The sequence below is a fragment of the Budorcas taxicolor genome, chromosome 1, assembly GCF_023091745.1.
Source record: "Budorcas taxicolor isolate Tak-1 chromosome 1, Takin1.1, whole genome shotgun sequence".
NCBI lineage: Eukaryota > Metazoa > Chordata > Mammalia > Artiodactyla > Bovidae > Budorcas > Budorcas taxicolor.
In genome coordinates, this window is record NC_068910.1 from 41,319,248 (window position 1) to 41,342,742 (window position 23,495).

Here is a 23,495-nt window from a genome sequence, read left to right on the forward strand (position 1 = left end):
AGTTTGCTAAAATATTCAATTAACTATAATGCTTCATTTTCAACCATCCATAATAATCAAGTCTTTTTTTTTTTTTTACTATAATGTACTCAGGAAAGTGGCAATGGTTCTCAAACAGAAAATAAGTTTAGATTTAATTTCATTCTCTCCTGAAAAGCACTTTTTTCACTTTATGAGTTTCCTGGCTGCATCCCTGTAAAGGACTGAGCCTTTTGGTAGCATTGTCATTGTGCTCTCTTCTGAGAGACCAGATGACTGAGGTGGCTGGGAACACACTGAGCTTTGATAAGTGGGAAAATTGGCAGGTAGAAAAGAAAAACAGATGGGATAGAGAGGCCACAAGACAATAAAAAAGATCTCCTTTTATTTTCACTTTTTGACCACGTTGCTGTGACTGCGGTGGTCCCTTTGCCCTGACAAACCTCATGCCCAGTGGTTCTCAACCACATCAATTTTGAACTGCCTCCCTGCTCCCTAATGCCACACACACACACACACACACACACACACACACACACACACACACACTTTGTGTTGTCTGTGCACACACACACACACTTTGTGTTGTCTGCAGTTCAATTCAGTTCAGTCGCTCAGTCATGTCCAACTCTGTGACACCATGAATTGCAGCACGCCAGGCCTCCCTGTCCATCACCATCTCCCGGAGTTCACTCAGACTCACGTCCATCGAGTCCATGATGCCATCCAGCCATCTCATCCTTGGTCGTCCCCTTCTCCTCCTGCCCCCAATCCCTCCCAGCATCAGAGTCTTTTCACATGAGTCAACTCTTCACATGAGGTGGACAAAGTACTGGAGTTTCAGCTTTAGCATCATTCCTTCCAAAGAAATCCCAGGGCTGATCTCCTTCAGAATGGACTGGTTGGATCTCCTTGCAGTCCAAGGGACTCTCAAGAGTCTTCTCCAACACCACAGTTCAAAAGCATCAATTCTTTGGCACTCAGCCTTCTTCACAGTCCAAATCTCACATCCATACATGACCACAGGAAAAACCATAGCCTTGACTAGACGGACCTTAGTCGGCAAAGTAATGCCTCTGCTTTTGAATATACTATCTAGGTTGGTCATAACTTAGTATGAACATAACATAGTATGAACCCTGTTGTCTGCAGTCATTTCTGATTATGAAAACTGCTAGATACACTACTGTTATCTGGGGACAGAGGTCAGGCTACTTCTAAATAGCCTACACTGCACATGATGGCCCTTCTTCCTAGCACACAATGAATTATCTGACCCTGACATCAGTAGTACCAAGGTCAAGAGATGTCACTCTGTAGAGATTTGACATTTATTTGCTGGAGAAACACCTTAAAATAGCTAGGACATGGAAGCAACCCAGATGTCCATTGGGAGATGAATGGATAAGGAAACTATGGTACATATATACAAGAGAATATTACTCAGCTATAAAGAGGAATGCATGTGAGTCAATTCTAATGAGGTGGATGAAAGTGCAGCCTATTATACAGAGTGAAGTAAGTCAGAAGAGAAACACAAATACTGTATATTAACACATATATAGAGAAGTTAGAAAGACAATAACCATGATCCTATATGCAAGGCAGCAAAAGAGACACAGATGTAATGAACAGACTTTTGGACTCTGTGGGAGACGGCGAGGGTGGGATGATTTGAGAGCTTAGCATTGAAGCAGGTACATTACCATGTGTAAGATAGATGGCCAGTGAAAGTGTGAAGCAGGGCACCCAAAGTCAATGCTCTGGGACAACCTAGAGGGATAAGCTAGGGAGGGATGTGGGAGGGGGGTTCAGGATGGGGGAACACATGCGCACCCTTGGCTGATTCATGTTGATGTATGGCAAAGCCCATCACAATATGTACAGTAATTACCCTCCAGTTAAAATAATTAATTAAAAAAAAGTCAGCCTTTTGGGTTTGAAACCAAACCTCTAGGTGTGAGAATCTGAACCTCAGAGCCTGATAAAGACCTACGATCATTTCTAATGTATTAAGAAATGCTAAAAGAAGTGTTTACATGGATAACTTTTTGTTTCTTAATATATGATTGTGTATAGGAATACTGGACAGAAAGAAATATTTCATAGACATGTAAGATTAGTATGAACCCTGAAAGGTCGTAACAATTATTTCTGCCCTTTTCTTCTCTCTTTTTGCTTCAAATATATGCTAGTGATTTCTGTGGTGCCAGGTTGGGAGGGAAATTTTGCTTTGTCCATTGTCATTTTATGTTATGGAAATATGGGTGGAAGTGTTTCTCTAATCTACTGAAGGCCTCAGAAAGCCTGTTTACATGCTACATACACACACACATGAGACACACGTGCAACCCCTCACACACAGAGAGCGTCTGTCTGAGTAGGTAGCACTGGACAAGACAGCCGTATATGTGGCTGTGATATGCACTGTTTTCATTTGGAAATAATTCATGTTTTCCCTGCGGTACATCTTGGGTCCATATGATTAACTTCATTTTATGGACAGAGAAATAATCCGGAAGAGTTTGTCTGACCTGATGGCAGGTCCAGGTGTTTCTGTTTTGGCTGCTATAAACCACCCTGGAGTTAGTTTTCTCTTGATCTTCTGTGTTGGAAAAGAAGTGGGGAGAGACAAGTTTTATCTCCAGTCTTGTTTCTAACATTTGCCACCTGTGAGATGTGAAGGCTTTCCTCCTCTCCCCCAGCAAAATCATCTTCATTGTCATCACTAAGCACAAGCTTATATTATTTTCTCTCAGACATTTTAGTAAGAATGTTTCTTTTGTCTGTTAATTCTGACCTTGCTTCGATACTGCATGTCTCTTGTCCATTCACCTTGGTCTTGATCATGTCGTGTGATTCCCTCTGTCGACCATGTAGCTAAAGGAATCCTATGTTTTTGTCGATCAGCTCTTGTCACACAAAGCATTTGGACCCTTCTGTACCATCGTCTCTATGTAAGCGACAGGAACTCAGTGATGTGGAAGGCAAAATAGTCATTATTTGTGGTAATATGTGTATCTTTTATATTGTTTAGTCACTAAGTCATGTCTGACTCTTATGACCCTAACTGGTAGACCAGAACTGGATGACCTGGACGGTAGCCTGCCAGGCACCTCTGTTCATGGGATTCTCTAGGCAAGAATACTGGAGTGGGTTGCCATTTTCTTCTCCAGAAGATCTTCCCAACACAGGGATCAAACTCCCATCTCCTGCTTGGCCAGTGGATTCTTTACCACTGTGCCACCTAGGAAGCACATGTCTATTGTAAGGTGTTGCAGAATTCCATGGAATTCTATATGTAAAGTATTGCACATCCAAAAGCCTGGTAAACAGAGATATGTAATCAATCTATAATAAAAATAACATTCTTTGAATTATGCATAGACATATTTGCCTTGCAATATATGCATAAAATTACTTGGTTCCAAGAAGATGGTTACTACCACTTACCGAATATTGAAGGTATTTGGTGTCATGCAATTAAAGAAATAAAAGGCAAAGGAAAAAGAGCTGTAATATTTGATGATAATCTCTCTCATGAGTAATTTAAAGTTGAGTGAGATTCCAGACTTTAAATGCATTCAAAAGTATTAGTCATTCCTCAGTACTTTGAAATAAAGAAACACTATCAAAAATCAGAATTGAAACCCACCCATCCTAATGTGAGCAGAGGTGTTATCTAGGGAAGATATACGTATAAATCATGGAGAGTGATGCTTCAAAGAAGGAACCTGAAAGGATTATTTGACCATTTTTTCCTTTTTGGGGGGATCCATATCAATAAAACTTAATAAGAACTTAGGCAAGCATTACTGCCGACTGTGAATTTAATAGTGCCCCACTGGGAGTTCATTAATATCTCAGTAGGTACACTGAAGCGTTATCTTAATTGTTCATGATACTTCCAAAAATTGCCTTTTACAATTTTTGTGGAAAATGCCCTCTGGAACAAGTGTTAGTACATTTTGGATTGCCTTTCTTTACTATGCAAATTCCCCAGGAACATGGAACCATAAACCTCATTTACCTTTCCAAAAGTAAGAAGTTCCCAGGTGACTGACTTTGTTATAAGCACTGCCCTTATAGCATAAACAAGAAGAAGCTCAAAATGTGTAAAGCAATTTTAGATCTTTGATTTATTTCTGTATAAATGAAATGGTTCTTTCATTTTTATAAATACTTAGGCATTTACTTTTTTGATGGCAATCAAGTTTGTGTCAGAATAGTGGCAGGAAAAATTTGGATTTTTAAAGTATTTATATTATTGTAATCTGGTCCACATCTGGATTTGGGTTTTTGACAGATGTTGAGACTAAGATGATAAGACTAAGATGTTGAGACTAAGATGACAGATGCAGGATTGTATTTCCAAGCCCATGAGATCCCTTTGCCTTTAGCGTAATTATGAAATAAAACTAAATTTAGAAGGAATCTATCTTGCCAACACTTGGAAAGTGAAAGTGCTTCATAGCAAGGTTGTCTTGCAGAGTTAGCCTGGACTCTGGGTACTGTGGTGTATGTTGCTTGGAGTTGTCTAGTCTTAGCCATAAGGGAGGAAAAAAAAAAAAAAAAACACACCAGAATGAACAGTTCCTAAGTGACTCCCTAGGTCTCTTTATCTTTGAACCATGTCTGTGTCAGCATATCCTACCTTCCAGTGATGAAGAAGGGAATGCAAGGGGAAAATGTGCCAGGAGAAAGAAAGAGTAAGAAGAGTGCTTGCTGCTGTGACTGTCTTTGCCCCTGAAAGCCACTGCTTGCAGGCAAGGACCACTCACAAGTTCTGTGGGTCCCTATGGCCGTACCAACCCTATGCATGAAGGACTCCGTTCCCTCTGGATTATTCCATTCATTACTGGCTTTCTCTTTCATTCAGTAAATAATGATAAAGTTCATATTCTATACCCAGTGCACTGTATCTAGTAGTGATAAAATGATGAACAAGATCTTTACCCTCCGCGGGGGCCAGTGCACTCCAGGAAAGATGCAAACAACAGATAATTTTAATAAGTTGTGACACTTGTTACCAAAGAAAACTAGTGCTCTAAAATAACCCATCAGTTGACTCCTGCTTTCTAGGCAAATATGAGATTAGGAGGGAGCCTTTAGCGCCTCTTAGTGACTGGTGTGTGCCACTGATTGGTTAGAATTTAACTTTGGAAGATTCCTTCAGTTCAGTTCAGTTCAGTTGCTCAGTTGTGTCCAACTCTTTGTGACCACAGAGACTGCAGCATGCCAGGCCTCCCTGTCCTTCACCAACTCCTGGAGCTTGCTCATACTGATGTCCATCGAGGCAGCGATGCCATCCAACCATCTTATCCTCTGTCGTTCACTTCTCCTCCTTCCTTCAGTTTTTCCCAGCATCAGGGTGTTTTCCAATGAGTCAGTTCTTTAAATCAGGTGGCCAAAGTATTGGAGCTGCAGTTTCAGCATCAGTCCTTCCAATGAATATTCAGGACTGATTTCCTTTAGGATAGACTGGTTGGATCTCCTTGCAGTCCAATCACTTGTGTTGGTGAGATATAAATATTGATGAACTGAAAGTTTTTTTACAGTGTGGAGATGTAAGTTATCTACATATCCATTTTAACTATCTTGAAAGTGTTTTTCCCTTAACCTATTTCTCTTAGATTTACAGAAATTCTTGGTGTGTGTTAGTCACTCAATCGTGTCCAACTTTTTGCAACTGCATGGACTGTACCCTGCCAGGCTCCTCTGTCCATGGGGATTCTCCAGGGAAGAATATTGAGTGGGATGCCAGTCCCTTCTCCATGGGATTTTCCCAACCCAAGGAATGAACCCCAGTCTCCTGCATTGCGGACGGATTCTCTACTGTGTGAACCATGAGGGAAGCCATCATAGAAATCCTTAAATGTGGATAAATATTTCAAAAGTTAAATAGAGTGAATTGGGCCTTTCTTCTCCTCCTTTAAGAATAATATACAAACTGGAGAAATTTTACTTGAAGGATTATGGGTTTTATTTCTTTTAGTGTTTGGTTTTCACTGTTTAAAAAGGGTCAGGAAAGTTGATTTCTACATAGATTTTTGAATGCTAACTTTGAGGCGTGAGATGTTTTTAACCTGATTTGACACTCATCATTAATAAAACCATTTTTTTGATGGACAAATTTTTATTAAAAGTAAAGGATAACCATGAGATGAAAATGTAGTCCTATGATAAAGATGAAAAGTGTTTTTGGTTTTTAAATTAGAGAAAGGAAAGCTCGAAGGGAGATGGGATTATTTTTATATAGCAGAAGTGTGATTATACTAAATTGTCTTCATCAAAAGATTAGTTCTGCATTTCTAAAGGAGACTGGCAACTGGGTAGAGTTTCTATAGTAAAAAAAGAAAGTATATCGTACCAAGTGGAGTGTGTCAGTTAATCACTAAAGATGACTAGTAAGAATTTGGTCAGTTTCAGCTACCAGTTATAAGCACTTCGAACATTCTATAGGCTTGAAGATTTGTTTGAAAACAGGTAATTACATATACAGGGTAACAGTTGATAAGTAATGGCATATTTCATAGGTTACATACATTCTTACTGTTCATCTCTTACTGCTGCCAGGAATTTCTTTATATGGCCATATGTTTCTCTCAGAAATGAAATATGTTTATTCATTCATTCCTTATTCTAGCATCTTATATGTATAATATACAAATAAGTATAACTGAATATAGGATGTGTGTGTGTGATCGTAAAGGAACCCTGTGAGTCTTAACCCAGTAGGTGTTTGTTATTTGTAATGGAAGGGATAAACCACAGACAGCAACCATTTTCAAAGGGTAGTGAGGAAATAAATCTGCTACACTAGGATTTTCATCACTAAAATTTGGGGTGCAGTTTAGAAAATGCATTTGCATTGGAGGCATTTCACAGCTGCAATGTTTTACAGCAGCTACATAAATGCAAATTTAAGTAGAGGGTGGATGTATCTTTATTAGCCCTCCTTCAAAGGTAGAAAGGGATTTTTGGCAACGAAGTCATCTGTGCAACCAGACAAAAATTTTTCATTTCCCCAAGTTGAAATTGATGGAATTGTACTGCCATGCTTGGCTTCTTCTCTTCTTATTTCTTGCTCCTTCCCTTCTTCCGTTTAATTTTGCCCAAAACCTTTATTCGGCTGATATTTTTTTCACTTAAAATTTGTAATCCCTGAATGAAACATAGGATACTCAATCTATTCGCATATCTGTATACACTTTAATAAGATACCTAAATGAAATGTTTGAACAGCAGCATAAGAGTGACCTGTAAGATTATTTTCAGTGGCTCTAGAGTAAGTGCTGTGCATGAAACTTGACTTACACTCCATTAATATACTACTCTTTCTTCTTTTATGCTTTTTATTAAAAAGTTGTAGCAGTAATTCAGCAAAGTATCATAGTTAAGAGTTCAGAAGTTTGCATTAGGTTGTGTTAAGTTTGAATATGGCTCTATCTTACAACTTTGTGATCTGAAGCAAGCTTATATTCTATTTTTAGGGTTCAATTTCCTCTTTCATAAAATGACTTAATAATTGTATCACGTGAAGTGAAAGTGTTAATCACTCAGTCGTACTGGACTCTTTGCAACACCATAGACTGTCTCCTCTGTCCCAAAGGATTCTCCAGGCAAAAATACTAGAGGGGGTAGCCATTTCCTTCTGCAAGGGATCTTCCTAACCTAACCCAGGGATCAAACCCAGATCTCCTGCATTGCAGGCAGATTCTTTACCATCTGAGCCACCAGGAAAGCCCTAGTGCAGTATAAAAAGTATAATGAAGAATGTTTACTGATGGTTAGATAAGGGGATGTGTATAGAACTTTCAGTGATAACCAACAGAGACCTATTGTATAGCACAAGGAGCTATACTCAATATTTTGTGTTAATTTATAAGGGAAAAGAATCTGAAAAGGAATATATTTATGTGTGTATATCCCATGGACTATAGCCTGCCAAGATCTTCTGTTCTGTTCATAGATTTCTCCAGGAAAGAATAATGGAATGGGTTGCCATTACCTTCTCCAGGGCATCTTTCTGACCCAAGAATTGAACCAAGGTCTCCTGTATTGCAGGCAGATTCTTTACTGTCTGAGCCAACAGGGAAACCCTATATATGCACACATAGGTGTGTGTGTGTGTATGTGTGTGTATCTGAACCACTGTGCTGTAAAGAATCCATCTGCAATGCGGGAGACCTGAATTTGATCCCTGGGTTGGGAAGATCCCCTGGAGAAGGGAAAGGCTACCCACTCCAGTATTCTGGCCCAGAGAATTCCATGGATTGTATAGTCCATGGGATTGCAAAGAGTCAGACACAACTGAGTGACTTTCACTTCACACATATGAAACTAACATGATATTGTAAATAAGATATATTTCAACAAAAATAAATGAATAAAACAAAATCCCTCTCTAAGCTTTTAGAATACTCTTGCTACATGATGAAGATTTAAATAAATAGTAAATATTATTTCTAAAGCAATAATACTAGGAATATGTAAACATTTTTTAGGACAGTAAGTGAAATGCTTTTGCTAGTGTGTCACAGAGAAAATGGAAAGTCAAATGTAGAGAATGGGTAAATATATTAAGAAAACACATGATTTTCTCTATTTTGATGGTTGATACCCCATGTATTAAGTGCCCACACTGTTCCAGGAATCACACTAAGTAATGCCCATTTGTTATTCCAATGCAATCTTATTCTAATTAATAATGTAACCAACTCAATGAAGTGAAATACTCACCCAGTAAACACAAGTGAACAGAAACATCAGGCTTCTATTCCATATATTCTAAATACAAAATCCCATTTTCTTTCCCTTGCCCTTCATTCCCCCTGTAATTGGGAAATTACTCAGATAAAGACCATCAGGAGACTTGGAGTGAAGTGAAGTGAAGTCGCTCAGTCGTGTCCGACTCTTTGTGACCCCATAGATTATAGCCTGTCAGGCTCCTCCATCCATGGGATTTTCCAGGCAAGAGTGCTGGAGTGGATTGCCATTTCCTTCTCCAGGGGATCTTCCCGACCCAGGAATCGAACCCGGGTCTCCATTTACAGGCAGACGCTTTACCATCTGAGCCACCAGGGAAGCCTGACTTTCTGAAAGCTGGCTTTGGATTTTGAGTCAGAAATGGAGAGCCTGCCCCTAGTGGTCATAAGTCAGAACTGCATCAGGGACGGGCTGCATGGGAAATGGTGGGTCATCTGTTCCCAGGCGGTTCAGGTCAGTTCAGTTCAGTCGCTCAGTCGTGTCTGACTTTTCGCAGCCCCATGGACTGCAGCATGCCAGGTCTCCCTGTCCATCACCAACTCCTGAAGTTTACCCAGACTCATGTCCATTGAGTTGGTGATGCCGACCAATCATCTCATCCTCTGTCTTCCCCTTCTCCTCACACCTCCAATGTTTACCAGCATTAGGCTGTTTTCCAGTGAGACAGTTCTTCGCATCATGTGGCCAAAGTATTGGAGTTTCAGCTTCAATATCGGTCCTTCCAATGAACACTCACGACTGATCTCCTGTATGATGGACTGGTTTGACCTCCTTGCAGTCCAAGGGACTCTCAAGAGTCTTCTCCAACACCACAGTTCAAAAGCAGCAAATCTACTAACACATATATATGGAATTTAGAAAGATGGCAATGACGACCCTGTATGCAGGACAGCAAAAAAGACACAGATGTGTATAACGGACTTTTGGACTCAGAGGGAGAGGGAGAGGGTGGGATGATTTGGGAGAATGGCATTGTAACATGTATACTATCATGTAAGAATCGAATCGCCAGTCTATGTCCGATGCAGGATACAGCATGCTTGGGGCTGGTGCACGGTGATGACCCAGAGAGACGTTATGGGGAGGGAGGTGGGTGGGGGGTTCATGTTTGGGAACGCATGTACACCCGTGGTTGATTCATGTCAATATATGGCAAAACCAATACAGTATTGTAAATTAAAATAAAGGGAAAAAATTATTACAAAAAAAAAAAGCAGCAAATCTTTGGCAGTCAGCTTTCTTTATGGTCCAACTCTAATATCCATATGTGACTACTGGAAAAACCATAGCTTTGACTAGATGGACCTTTGTTGGCAAAGTAAAGTCTCTGCTTTTTAATATGCTGTCGAGGTTGGTCATAACTTTCCTTCCAAGGAGTAAGTGTCTTCTAATTTCATGGCTGCAGGCACCATCCCAGGTGGCTCAGTGGTAAAAAATCCACCTGCTGATGCAGGAGACACAGGTTTAATCCCTGAGTAGTGAAGATCCCCTGGAATAGGAAATGGCACCCCACTCCAGTATTCTTGCCTGGAAAATCCCTGGATAGAGGAGCCTGAAGGGCTACAGTCCATAGGGTCTCAAAGAGTCAGACATGACTTGGTGACTGAGCAGGCATGCAATACTGTTAGAACCAGGAGACCTGCTAAGTCGCTTCAGTTGTGTCCGACTCTGTTGGACCCCATAGATGGCAGCCCACCAGGCTCCCCCGCCCCTGGGACTGTCCAGGCAAGAACACTGGAGTGGGTTGCCATTTCCTTCTCCAAGGCATGAAAGTGAAAAGTGAAAGGGAAGTCGCTCAGTCGTGTCGGACTCTTAGCGACCCCATGGACTGCAGCCCTCCAGGCTCCTCCGTCCATGGGATTTTCCAGGCAAGAGGACTGGAGTGGGGTGCCATTGCCTGCTCCGGGGATAAATCCTAGGAGAGTTACAACTAGAGTTTTGTAGAAGTGGGTCATTCTTACAGGTAGGTAAACTGTGCCTATCATGGTCTACCGCATGCTACTGTTAAGAGAAAGGACTGCAGTGTATTGCATTGTGAAAGCGACTAGCCTAGAGATCCTGGAGTTAGACCCGAAGCTATGTTCCTCATCTATGGCTGCTTCGGGTCTTTCCCTAGTATATTTGTGATCCCAGGTAAACATTTTTTTTTTCCCCTAGGCTTCTTTCTATATGCATAATTGGCCTTAACTAAGTTCACTATATCAGGACTACTCAGGTATTGCAATCTCACATGATCCTGGGACATAAATACTTTGCCAGCCGAGAGGAGTATTCTGTTCAGTAGACTGCACTCTTGGAACCAGGGTCTTGGTATAGGATGACCCATATAGACACAAGTTCTAGAATTCTTGAGGCATTTGGTTAATCACATGTAAAGCTGAGGGTCAGATAATTCTGCAAAGGGAAAAAAGTAGGAATCAGAGGTCACTGTCATTTAATCAAGACAGTCAGCCTCTCTCAGCATCCAAATGGAAGCTAAGAAAATTTTGAGAAAGGCCTTCCAAAGTGCATAAGCCACTGAAGTGATGGTGGGGCAGGGAGCCCTCTTGCCTTGGTCTTCAGGTGTTAGTGATCTGCTTCATAATGTTCTTATGGAAAATAAATAATGCATGCAGCTTGCTTAGGCATCTCCTCACAGGTGATCAGCACTCAGTCAATGTTAGATAGCTAATTACATCCACATTCTCAAGATGTGTCAAATAATTCAACCCTTATATACCACATAGGCCATCCTGTGTTTTGTTTGTATTAGAGTATAGTAACTAAAGCATTATTCACAATGTTAGAATGGTTATATATATTTTTTCTCCTAACCACCATGATGTAAGTAATTCCCACTCCATTCCCATTCCTTTCTCCAAGAGGAGGAAAAAAAAAAAAAAAAGGTCACAACACAAAAATAGATGCATTTGGTTGCATTTAGGTGGTTTACACGTTCATGCAGTGTTTGGCAAACACACATCCTCTTTGGAGCTCAAGACCTGTATTTTAAGTAAATTGTCATAAGTACAAATGAATCTCTCCCATCTTGATGGTGCCCTCACGTAGTGCTTTCTTGTCTTTTCAGATCCCCCAGATTAGTTATGCATCAACGGCACCCGAGTTAAGTGATGATCGGCGCTATGACTTCTTCTCTCGTGTGGTCCCTCCCGATTCCTTTCAAGCCCAGGCCATGGTAGACATCGTAAAAGCCCTGGGTTGGAATTACGTGTCTACTCTCGCATCGGAAGGAAGTTACGGAGAGAAAGGTGTGGAATCCTTCACCCAGATATCCAAAGAGGCAGGTAGGATGAGATCACAGTGATCAAGATGACCCTCTTTAAATGTCTGTGGCTTTAGGCTTTTTTCAGTCATTAGTGAACACTATTGACCATAACCCTGTTCCTACCTTCACTTCCCCACTGCCTGTGAAGTGAATCTTCAGAGTCCTCATTTATAGCACGTTGTGATTTGGAAGATAATATTTTCAAAGCTGCGAAACCAAAATCCCTTAAAAGTGGAAGAAGTAAAGAGAAAATAATAGGTACTAAAATTGCTGTCTGACTTCTGTGCAATAGCTGGTAGTGTGGATTATAAAATAAGCAAATGTGGCTGAATATGTCTCTTCATGTGTCCTTCCTCTTTGCCCCTCTCCAAAATGAAGAGAATTGCTTAAATTATGAAAACCCAACTACAGCCACACTGTGTTTTGAAGGTGAGTGATGGTGAGGGCTCTGAATGACTTGGCCAAAACAAATGAAGTGAATTATTCAGGCAGTAGAGTGTACTTACATATCCTTTGAAACTAGATTTTTTTGAGACAGTTCTACTAGAAAGCATTTGGAGAAGGTTCTTTTATGTTTGCCTAGTAAACTCAAAATGGAAGGTAATGGGTTCAAATGTTTGACAGATTTTGTAAAAATGAGGCATAATCTTCAAACTTAAGAATCGTGACAATGCATATGCTGGGTTCCCCGTATGGAAATGTTGAATCTAGTAAATATAGATTTTTTTTTGAAAATTTTCATGCTTTGATATTCCTAAAAAGTTTTTAGGCTAAAGTCTGGTCCTCGGTTTTGGTGGTAAGGATATTATCCAAAGTGTCATTGATCAGAATAGTTAACTAACTGTTAGACCAACAAACAAACAGAGCAATAGAAACAGAGGTTCTTCTCATGAGGCTGGATGCCATAAATCCTGAAGACATGGCTTGGAGCATTTGACTTTCCGTCTATAGATGTCCTCAGACATATGATGCCCCAGCATATGGATGGTGTGTCTGTACATGGCTGCTGAAAGAAGGGAGCCATGACTGCTTCATGAATCTTGTGCTTCTTACTCAGAGCCCTATCATTATGTCTCATTTGAAAATGTCACTGGAGGGCTGGGTTATTCTTATGCTCTTCCTTCTGGCTGAAATCCTGTCACTCTTAGCAATTTTGACTGCATAGCTCCTAATGATTTACAGGATTCATCCCTAATGCCATTTCTAGGTTCATATGCACATGCATACAGAACCTTCTGGATTCTGTCAGCTTGGTCTTGTGTTTCTAGTGACCTCTCCCACACTAGTTATCACTGGTTAGCATAATTTGTTGTTGCTGTCATTTTCTATCCTGCCCCATAGACTCTAAACGTGTCTTTCTGAGTCACTGCTGTACATCCAGCTACGCTGTTTGTAAGGGAAACATTTGTGGAGTGATTCAGTGAGAAACTTTCTGATTAAGAGATAAGTCTTAACTCTGGACTTGTGTCTTCCATGCTGTGATTTATAAGACCCATTAACAGCTGAATTCATGAATCTTTAGAGAACAGCCTAATCACTTTTTGATAACTATGCATTTACTTCTTTCTTTGTTTCTTTGACTTCTGCTTTAACAAAAATAGTGTTAGAGGCTGACTTACAGACATGTCTAAAATATGGGCGTAATAACCAATAGGTAGAATAAAATGAAGAGAAAATATGGGTAAAATAGTAAGATAAAGCTCAGAAATAAAGTTCAGATACCATCTTGTTCTACAGAATTTCCACAGGTGAATCTCAAATTTAATACTGAACTTTGTACTGGACAAAGCAAAGGGTAGTACCTACTTTGTTACAGAATGTGCAGTGTTCAAAAGGCCAAAATCATGTTGATTGTTTAGTAAAGGACAGGATCAAGAAAAATGTTGGCCTTTATAAAAGTCTATATTCTATAGACAGGTCAGTGCTGAGTTTCCAATGGTTGTTTATACCTGCTGTCACTTGGTGAAAACTTTACATACACGAAGTCTGCTGTATATGACTCTTCAAAAAGGAAACAACCTTGTAATATGACCTGAACTCCCCAGCTTATAATTTTAGCTAATCATACATTGAAATGACCCAGCTCAGAATAAAATTATTGGCAGCCATTTGGGATAAAACCCTTCAATCTGAAAGCCTTTGAATTTGGTTATGAGGGTAACTAAAAAGCCAGCTGCAGAAATGCCAGAAAACACTGTGAGTGCAGGTAATGTCTTGCAATAAGTTCTTCTTCATTATGATAGTTGACATGCATTTATATTAAATTTCACTTGAACCATACCATATGTACAATGAATTTAAGTAAATTCATTTGTGTGCTTAACAGACCCCCAGCATTCAACTCCCTTCTCTCTCCCCAAGAAAGGAGGAAATAAGAGGAGGGAAACTTATAATTGAAGTGGTGTGTGATAAGTCTGCTCATTCAGTATGTGTGTTTCTTAGGAAAAAACTTGAGATGGGAAGCATGATTCCATCATTTCTTAGGTGGATGTCACTTTGGGCTGCTCATATTTGTGAGCAGTGGTGATTCCAGTGTATAGAGGTAAATATTCATTTTCCACGACTTATAAGAAGACTCCAGCTACCTTCTCTGACATTCAGAGGAACAACAATATATTCTAATTCAGAGTAAAAGAAAAAGGATTATAAAAATTTGCCCTATTGAAATTTCAGGAAAGTGTACATTGTTAGGGAATTTTAGGAAACTTTCAAGGGTAATTTTCAGTGTTTACTTTCTTTCTGTGCTAGCTCTAGAACTTGATCCTCTAGAGAGACACAAGTCACGGTGCATGTAAGGAGAGGTAGTGTGGCATGCCGCCTCTAATGATAAACTGATGCAAAGGTATCGTAAAGACGTGGGTTTGGATACTGGTTTCCATCACTTGTATTCTGTGTAATGTTTGACACGTAATTGAACTTTCCAAGTCTCAGATTCCTTTTGTAGAGAATGAGATTAATAAGAATAAGATAAATTAAATCCTGTTTGGGAGATACAACACACAATGATGCTTAATTATTAGTGTTCTGCACTAGTTTCTTATAAATCAGCGAAGTTATTGAAGTTATTGCTTGAGTTTGGAAAGAAAATAACTGGAGTGATAATACTTGCCTTTAGTCATAACTCAAAGGTTATGTATGTATGTGTGTGTGTAAAATGCAGCTGAGTTGCTATTCTTACTAACATGCTTTCATTGTATAAGAAGCATACCAAGAAAAGGAAGTGAGCTATTCGGGTTGACCTATTCATGTGGTAGGTATGTGTATTTGTGTGTATGTGAGGGTAAGTGGAGAGAGCAAGCATAAGCTCAAGGATAATGTTTCTGTGATCTGCTGAAAGGTTCCCAGGAGTTACTTCCATTCTTTAAAACTGTTTGAATATTGTGATTCTTCTTTATAAATGTCTGTAAAAGTTGCACTCTTTTAAAGTGTTTCAGTTCCAAACTTTAGGCTTAAGTCTTTAAGCAAAGGCTACTTATGAAACTGGATCCTAAAGGATCTTCACCATACATGTAGGCGTAGAACATCGGGTGTGTGCTCCTTTGTTAGACTGATGGAACAATTCAAGACAGTGATGTCAGAAAAGAAAGCTGTCCTTCAATAAGGGGCCATCTAATTTGTCTGGGACATAAAGTTTATATACAGCTTCTCTAAGCTGCCAGAGAAGACTCTTGAGAGTCCCTTGCACTGCAAGGAGATCCAACCAGTCCATTCTAAAGGAGATCAGCCATGGGTGTTCTTTGGAAGGAATGATGCTAAAGCTGAAACTCCAGTACTTTGGCCACCTCATGTGAAGAGTTGACTCATTGGAAAAGACTCTGATTCTGGGAGGGATTGTGGGCAGGAGGAAAAGGGGATGACAGAGGATGAGATGGCTGGATGGCATCACTGACTCAATGGACATGAGTTTCAGTGAATTCCAGGAGTTGGTGATGGACAGGGAGGCCTGGCATGCTGCGATTCATGTGGTCACAAAGAGTCGGACACGACTGAAGCTGCCAGGGAAGACCTTAATAATTGTCCTCTCATGTATAGTCATGGGATATTTAAATATGCATGGATGCTGCTCTTTGTTGAACTTTCAGAGAGGACTGTAACATGATTTTCTCAGATGATGAGATTTTTGTAAAACAGTTATATTTGCATAAATTGCCCTGTTTATTTGAATGGCTGCACATGCAATATCAACAAAAGCAATTTATTGCTTAATATCACACAGAATGAGAGCCTATTCACTCCCAGTGTGCTTTTGAAATTCAGGTCAGCATAATAAAATAAGTAATATGAATTAGACATAAAGACTTCTTTTCTAAGTGAGGGTCAAAAGCAGTGCTTATGATCGTGTAAGGCACTAATATAGTCCAGAGCTTTTGAACCAAATTTGGGTCAAGGATTATGAAAGTAAGGACATCACGTATAACTACTCTAGTTTGTCACAATTTTCAGAGGAATCTCATGACCACTGCTTCATAACGTGACAGAAATAGTCATGCTTCATCACTGCCATGGTGTCAGGAGACATATCAACTTCTCAAAACCAGAAACAATATTTGAACTATCCTGTGGTATTTCATGCTAATCGCTTAATTACATATTTCAGCTGGTCTTATAATTATTAGCTAAACTCTAGACTTTTTAATTTAGTACTTTCTCTTGACCTAGAATAGTTTTACCTAGAATAGCTAGATGAAGATTTGGCTGCCTATTAGTAACTATTATTCAGCCTTCAGTTTTTTTTTTTTTTTTTTTTTTTTACTTCAGGAACAAGTTGGATTTGTTCATTGTACAGTTTCGTTCTCATTAGAGAATCCTTTGCTCTTCCCTCCCTCACAGATGCAATGCTTTCTTTCATTGGCTGTGTTGTTGATCCTCCCCACCTGACTATAACCTCTATGAGGTCAAGGGCTTTGCCTCGGATCCGTATCATCTAGCCTGCTGCTGCTGCTAAGTCGTTTCAGTCGTGTCCAACTCTCTGCAACCCCATAGACAGCAGTCCACCAGGTTCCCCCATCCCTGGGATTCTCCAGGCAAGACCACTGGAGTGGGTTGCCATTTCCTTCTCCAATTTATGAAAGTGAAAAGTGAGAGTGAAGTCGCTCAGTCGTGTCGGACTCTTAGCGACCCCATGGACTGCAGCCTACCAGGCTCCTCTGTCTATGGATTTTTCAGGCAAGAGTACTGGAGTGGGGTACCATTGCCTTCTCCATCATCTAGCCTAATTTTTGGCATATAGAAATCATTCAGTAAATATTTGCTAAGGAAAGAGGAAAGGACGAACCGTTGTTTCCATTTGCCTTTATTGAGGGTAAAATGGCATGTAGAGGGAAACCTTATGGTATATAATTTTGAGAATATATAAACATTTGATTTGTGAGTCACATAAATTATATCTTAGATCTGTTTACTTAGATTTGTCACAGTTACCCCCACCCTGAATCTATTCCATTCTTCCCTGTTACCATACCCACACAAAAGTTACAGCAGTACGATGCAACAGGGCTATAATTCACAATATTCCCATCTATATTTCTATGCTAACTTTCAGGATTTTCCAATTTCGTTTTGCCTCTGTCTATATCTTGGTGAATATAGAAAACTCTGAGACATTTTAATATCTGCTTGGAGTGTTTCCTTAATGAACTGTTCAGTGATCCCATTTTAAATTATAGGTGTTGAATAAGGACTTAATTTGAAAACACAAAATCACAAGCACTCTCATGATATCATTTATTTTTAGTTGTGATTAAAATTAAACTAAGTTCCTCAAGAAGAAACTTTATTATTTTAATTTTTGGACCAGCGGTTAACACAGTACTTCAGATTTTAACCCACACCCAATCTGTTAGCACATCTTATCCCTAACTATCATTACAGTTACTTTAGTTCTGAGCCCCACTTTATTCTTAATGGTTCATAGCTTCAGTTATCCATGCCTCCAGGTCAGCTCTTCCAATATAGCATCTGTTTAACTAAGATGATCATCTTCTCAAAAAACAAATACAAAAATTATGTTATCTGTCCCAGGCTTCCCTTACTCCATCAGTTCAGTTAGGTTTCTCAGTCATGTCCAACTCTTTGTGACCACATGAATTGCAGCACACCAGGCCTCCCTGTCCATCACCAACTCCAAGAGTTCACTGAAACTCATGTCCATCGAGTCTGTGATGCCATCCAGCCATCTCATCCTCTGTCATCCCCTTTTCCTCCTGCCCCCAATCCCTCCCAGCATGAGAGTCTTTTCCAATGAGTCGACTCTTCCCATGAGATGGCCAAAGTATTGGAGTTTCAGCTTTAGCATCAGTCCTTTCAATAAACACCCAGGACTGATCTGCTTTGAGGATGGACTGGTTGGATCTCCTTGGGTCCAAGGGACTCTCAAGAGACTTTTCCAACACCACAGTTCAAAAGCATCAATTATTCGGTGCTCAGCTTTCTTCACAATCCAACTCTTACATCCACACATGACCACTGGAAAAACCATAGGCTTGACTAGACGGACCTTTGTTGGCAAAGTAATGTCTCTGCTTTTTAATATGCTATCTAGATTGATCATGACTTTCCTTCCAAGGAGTAAGCATCTTTTAATTTCATGGCTGCAGTCACTATCTGCAATGATTTTGGAGCCCAAAAGAATAAAGTCTGATACTGCTTCCACTGATTCCCCATTGACTTCCCGTGAAGTGATGGGACAAGATGCCATGATCTTCGTTTTCTGAATGTTGAGCTTTAAGCCAACCTTTTCACTCTCTTCTTTCACTTTCATCAAGAGGCTCTTTAGCTCCTCTTCACTTTTTGCCATAAGGGTGGTGTCATCTGTATATCTGCTGCTAAGTCACTTCAGTTGTGTCTGACTCTGTGCGACCCCATAAATGGCAGCCCACCAGGCTCCCCTGTCCCTGAGATTCTCTAGGCAAGAACACTGGAGTGGGTTGCCATTTCCTTCCCCAGGAGGTTATTGATATTTCTCCTGGCAGTCTTGATTCCAGCTTGTGCTTCTTCCAGCCCAGCGTTTCTCATGATGTACCTTGCATATAAGTTAAATAATCAGGGTGACAATATACAGCCTTGACACACTCCTTTTCCTATTTGGAACCAGTCTGTTGTTCCATGTCCAGTTCTAACTGTTGCTTCCTGACCTGCATATAGGTTTCTCAAGAGGCAGGTCAGGTGGTCTGGTATTCCCATCTCTTTCAGAATTTTCCACAGTTTATTGTGATCCATGCAGTCAAAAGCTGTGGCATAGTCAATAAAGCAGAAGTAGATGTTTTCCTGGAACTCTGTTACTTTTTCAATGATACAGCAGAGGTCGGCAATTTGATCTCTGGTTCCTCTGCCTTTTCTAAAACCAGCTTGAATATCAGGAAGTTCACAGTTCATGGTATTGCTAAAGGCTGGCTTGGAGAATTTTGAGCATTACTTTACTAGCATGTGAGATGAGTGCAATTGTATGGTAGTTTGAGCATTCTTTGGCATTGCCTTTCTTTGGGATTGGAATGAAAACTGACCTTTTCCAGTCCTGTGGCGACTGCCGAGTTTTCCAAATTTGCTGGCATATTGAGTGCAACACTTTCACAGCATCATCTTTCAGGATTTGAAACAGCTCAACTGAAATTCCATCACCTCCACTAGCTTTGTTCATAGTGATGCTTTCTAAGGCCCACTTGACTTCACATTCCAGGATGTCTGGCTCTAAGTGAGTGATCACACCATCATGATTATCTGGGTCATGAAGATCTTTTTTGTACAGTTCTTCTGTATATTCTTGCCACCTCTTAATATCTTCTGCTTCTGTTAGGTCCATCCCATTTCTGTCCTTTATCGAGCCCGTCTTTGCATGAAATGTTCGCTTGGCATCTCTAATTTTCTTGAAGAGATTTCTAGTCTTTCCCATTCTATTGTTTTCCTCTATTTCTTTGCATTGATCGCTGAGGAAGGCTTTCTTATCTCTCCTGGCTATGCTTTGGATCTCTGCATTCAGATACTTACATCTTTCCTTTGCTCCTTTGCTTTTTGCTTTTCTTCTTTTCACAGCTATTTTAAGGCCTCCTTGGACAGCCATTTTGGTTTTTTGCATTTCTTTTCCATGGGGATGGTCTTGATTCCTGTTTCCTATACAGTGCCATGAACCTCAGTCCATAGTTCATCAGGCACTATGTCTATCAGATCTAGTCCCTTAAATCTATTTTTCACTTCCAATGTATAATCGTAAGGGCTTTGATTTAGGTCATACCTGAATAGTCTAGTGGTTTTCCCTAAAGAATTCAGTAAGAATCAAGAGATGGAGCCAAAGCAAAAACAATACCCAGATGTGGATGTGACTGGTAATAGAAGCAAGGTCCAGTGCTGTAAAGAGCAATATTGCATAGGAACCTGGAATCAAGGCATGAATCAAGGCAAATTGGAAGTGGTCAAACAAGAGATGGCAAGAGTGAATGTCAACATTCTAGGAATCAGAGAACTAAAATGGACTGGAGTGGGTGAATTTAACTCAGATGACCATTATATCTACTCCTGCAGGCAGGAATCCCTTATAAGAAATGGAGTAGCCATCATGGTCAACAAAGGAGTCCAAAATGCAGTAGTTGGATGCAATCTCAAAAACGACAGAATGATCTCTGTTCGTTTCCAAGGCAAACCATTCAATATTACAGGAATCCAAGCCTGCCCCAACCAGTAATGCTGAAGAAGCTGAAGTTGAATGGTTTTATGAAGACCTACAAGACCTTTTAGAACTAACACCCAAAAAAGATGTCCTTTTCATTATAGGGGACTGGAATGCAAAAGTAGGAAGTCAAGAAACACCTGGAGGAACAAGCAAATTTGGCCTTGGAGTATGGAATGAAGCTGGGTAAGGCTAATAGAGTTTTGCCAAGAGAACACACTGGTCATAGCAAACACCCTCTTCCAACAACACAAGAGAAAACTCCACACATGGACATCACCAGCTGGTCAACACCGAAATCAGATTGATTATATTCTCTGCAGCCAAGGATGGAGAAGCTCTATACAGTCAACAAAAACCAGACTGGGTGCTGACTGTGGCTCTGATCATGAACTCCTTATTGCCAAATTCAGACCTTTACTCCATAGGATTAAGCAAAAGATGGCTAGCCTGGAGTATGGGTTATTTCTGACCTGATACCTGATGTACTCACTAGTCTTACTCCATACTATGCCTGTCATCTTTGATTCCTACTTCAAGCCCCCATATATACATTTCTTGTCCTACCGCAGTTAGCCTTCTGTGGGTATTATTCTGTGCCTTTGCTAATCCTTTGCTTTCTGCCCAACTATGAGCTAACTCTTTTCCCAAAACATAACACCTTGAAAAAAGTTGTCCCTGACTTAGCCTCCCTTCATGGTCCTGTTTTGGATCACAATGTGTACATGTGTCTTTTTTTAATAGCACAGCACTGTAAAGTCCCTCTGCATGAATAAAGTCACAGAATTGACCGATTGCTAAGTCATGGTGAGACAATGAGGGTGCATATCATGGTAGAGCCAAAAGGCCAGCAATTCATGTTCCAGCCTCCGTTGAAGTTAGGACACAGCCATGTCACCCAGTTTGGTGAATCAGACATACTAAGACATACTCCCCATAGGTAGATCAAGAGCTAGAGACACAAAGGAGGGACAGTGGAATTCCATTTTGTTGACAGCAGCAGCAGTAGTATCCAGGTTCCAGGGGCAGATGTGGTATCTGGCATGAAATGGCAGTGGTAGCATGTCTCAGTCTCCTATTTCCAATTTCCAAGAGTAGCAGCAGCAGGGCCCAAACGAACTTGGCCCTGTGGTACATTATTATTATTATTATTTTTACCTTTGATTCTAACAGCCTAGTCATTCTTTGTTTCATCTTTTGACTTTGGTTCCTTGGTCTCCCCAGTGATTCTGGAGATTATCTAGAATAATTTCAATATTTTACTGCTTAATCTAGAAAGGCTCTACTTATGTTATTTGGCTTCCATCTTCATGAATGAGTGTTGCTTCTAAGAATTCTGTAACACTTTGTGCGTAACTGTCATGATATTTGTTGCATGTCATTTAATCATTATAATCTGGCTAATCCTCTCCCATTTGAATGTGAGTTTATTTTTATTTTTTCTTAGCATGAAGATTTGACTTTTATACATCACAAAATGATTATCATGATAAGTTTAGTGAGCATCCATCATCTCATATGGATTCAGAATTGAAGATATAGAACAACATTAATTGTGATGAGAACTCTTAGAATTTAATCTCTTCTCAAGTCTCATATATAATATATACCAGTGTTAATTGTGTTTCTCAGGTTGTATATTACAGCTCTGATACTTATTTGTCTTATAACTGGAAGTTTGTACTGTTTGGCTACCTTCATCCAGTTCCCCCTCCTTTTGTCCCTTATCTCTGGTAACTGGAAGTTTGACCTGTTTTTCTAAGAGTTTGTTTGTGAAGTGTAGTTGACCTACGACACTGTGTTAGTTCCTATCATATGATGTCATGATTCAGTATTTCTGTACATTTCAAAATGATCATCATGACAAGTCTGGCTACATACAGCATGTCACCATACAAAGATATTACAGATTATTGACTGTCTTCCCCACCCTGTACATTGCATATCTGTGACTCGTTTATTTTAGAACGTAAGTTTACTGAAGGTAGGAATTATGTTGTGTTTGACTTTTGGTACTCTGTATCTAGGATAATGTCCAACAGAGATTAGGCTCAGTATATGTACACTAAATTTAAAAACACTCTATAGCAGTATAAGAGTATACTATTATAGGAGGGTAAGAGTATAGTAAAATAGTATAATAGTATATAATAGTATAACTCCAAGGTTGTAGTTGGAAATGCCTTCTAATTTTAGCTTTCAAAGTTATCATTAATATGCTATAATAAACCTATGAGAAGAGAAAAATGGGGTAAAGCATCTGGTGGTATGTCTTATACAGTGAATGCCTGAATACTTTCTTTGGGTAATGTACGCTATGAGTGAATAACAGTTAGCAGATAATACTGCCCTAAGGCTGCCCTAAATGGGGTAGTGAGTGACATTTTAGGAAGAGGTTGTCATGTAAAAAAACCCCAAGAGAAAATTGTTTAATAGCATTTAACATTTTAGATGTTTCAAATGAAACAGAATCACTTTGAAAGAATTTTGACTCAGATTTCTAAATGGAGAGTGCTCTTTCACTCAACATAAAAAGTACTGCAGAAAATGCTTGGGCTCTGGGGTTATGAACTTGTGCTTTCAGCCCTAACGGTTTTGGTAACTGAGAGCCAGCATCTTGCTGCTTTGGTTTGCAAAGTCATCACCTATTTATTGTGAAAAGTAGCCTCGCTTGGTTCAGAGAATTCTAATCCACCTTGATGGAAAAAGAAAGGTTTCCTCTGGGCAATAGACCATCATTGCTGATGTGGGAGTAATGTGGATGATAACAGTATTTTCACTGCATGTAGAAATACAGTGAAAAAGTATATCTCAGCAAGTCCT

General features: G+C 39.9%; 1 protein-coding gene across 1 annotated transcript in view; it reads left to right on the forward strand.

Moving 5' to 3' along the window:
* Positions 1-23,495, forward strand: part of GRM7 (glutamate metabotropic receptor 7) — an 884,992-nt gene that overhangs the window by 271,867 nt on the left and 589,630 nt on the right. The window contains exon 2 of the mRNA XM_052637554.1: positions 11,816-12,032. Within this exon, the coding sequence (XP_052493514.1) occupies positions 11,816-12,032 (217 nt within the window). The remainder of the gene's footprint in view (positions 1-11,815; positions 12,033-23,495) is intronic.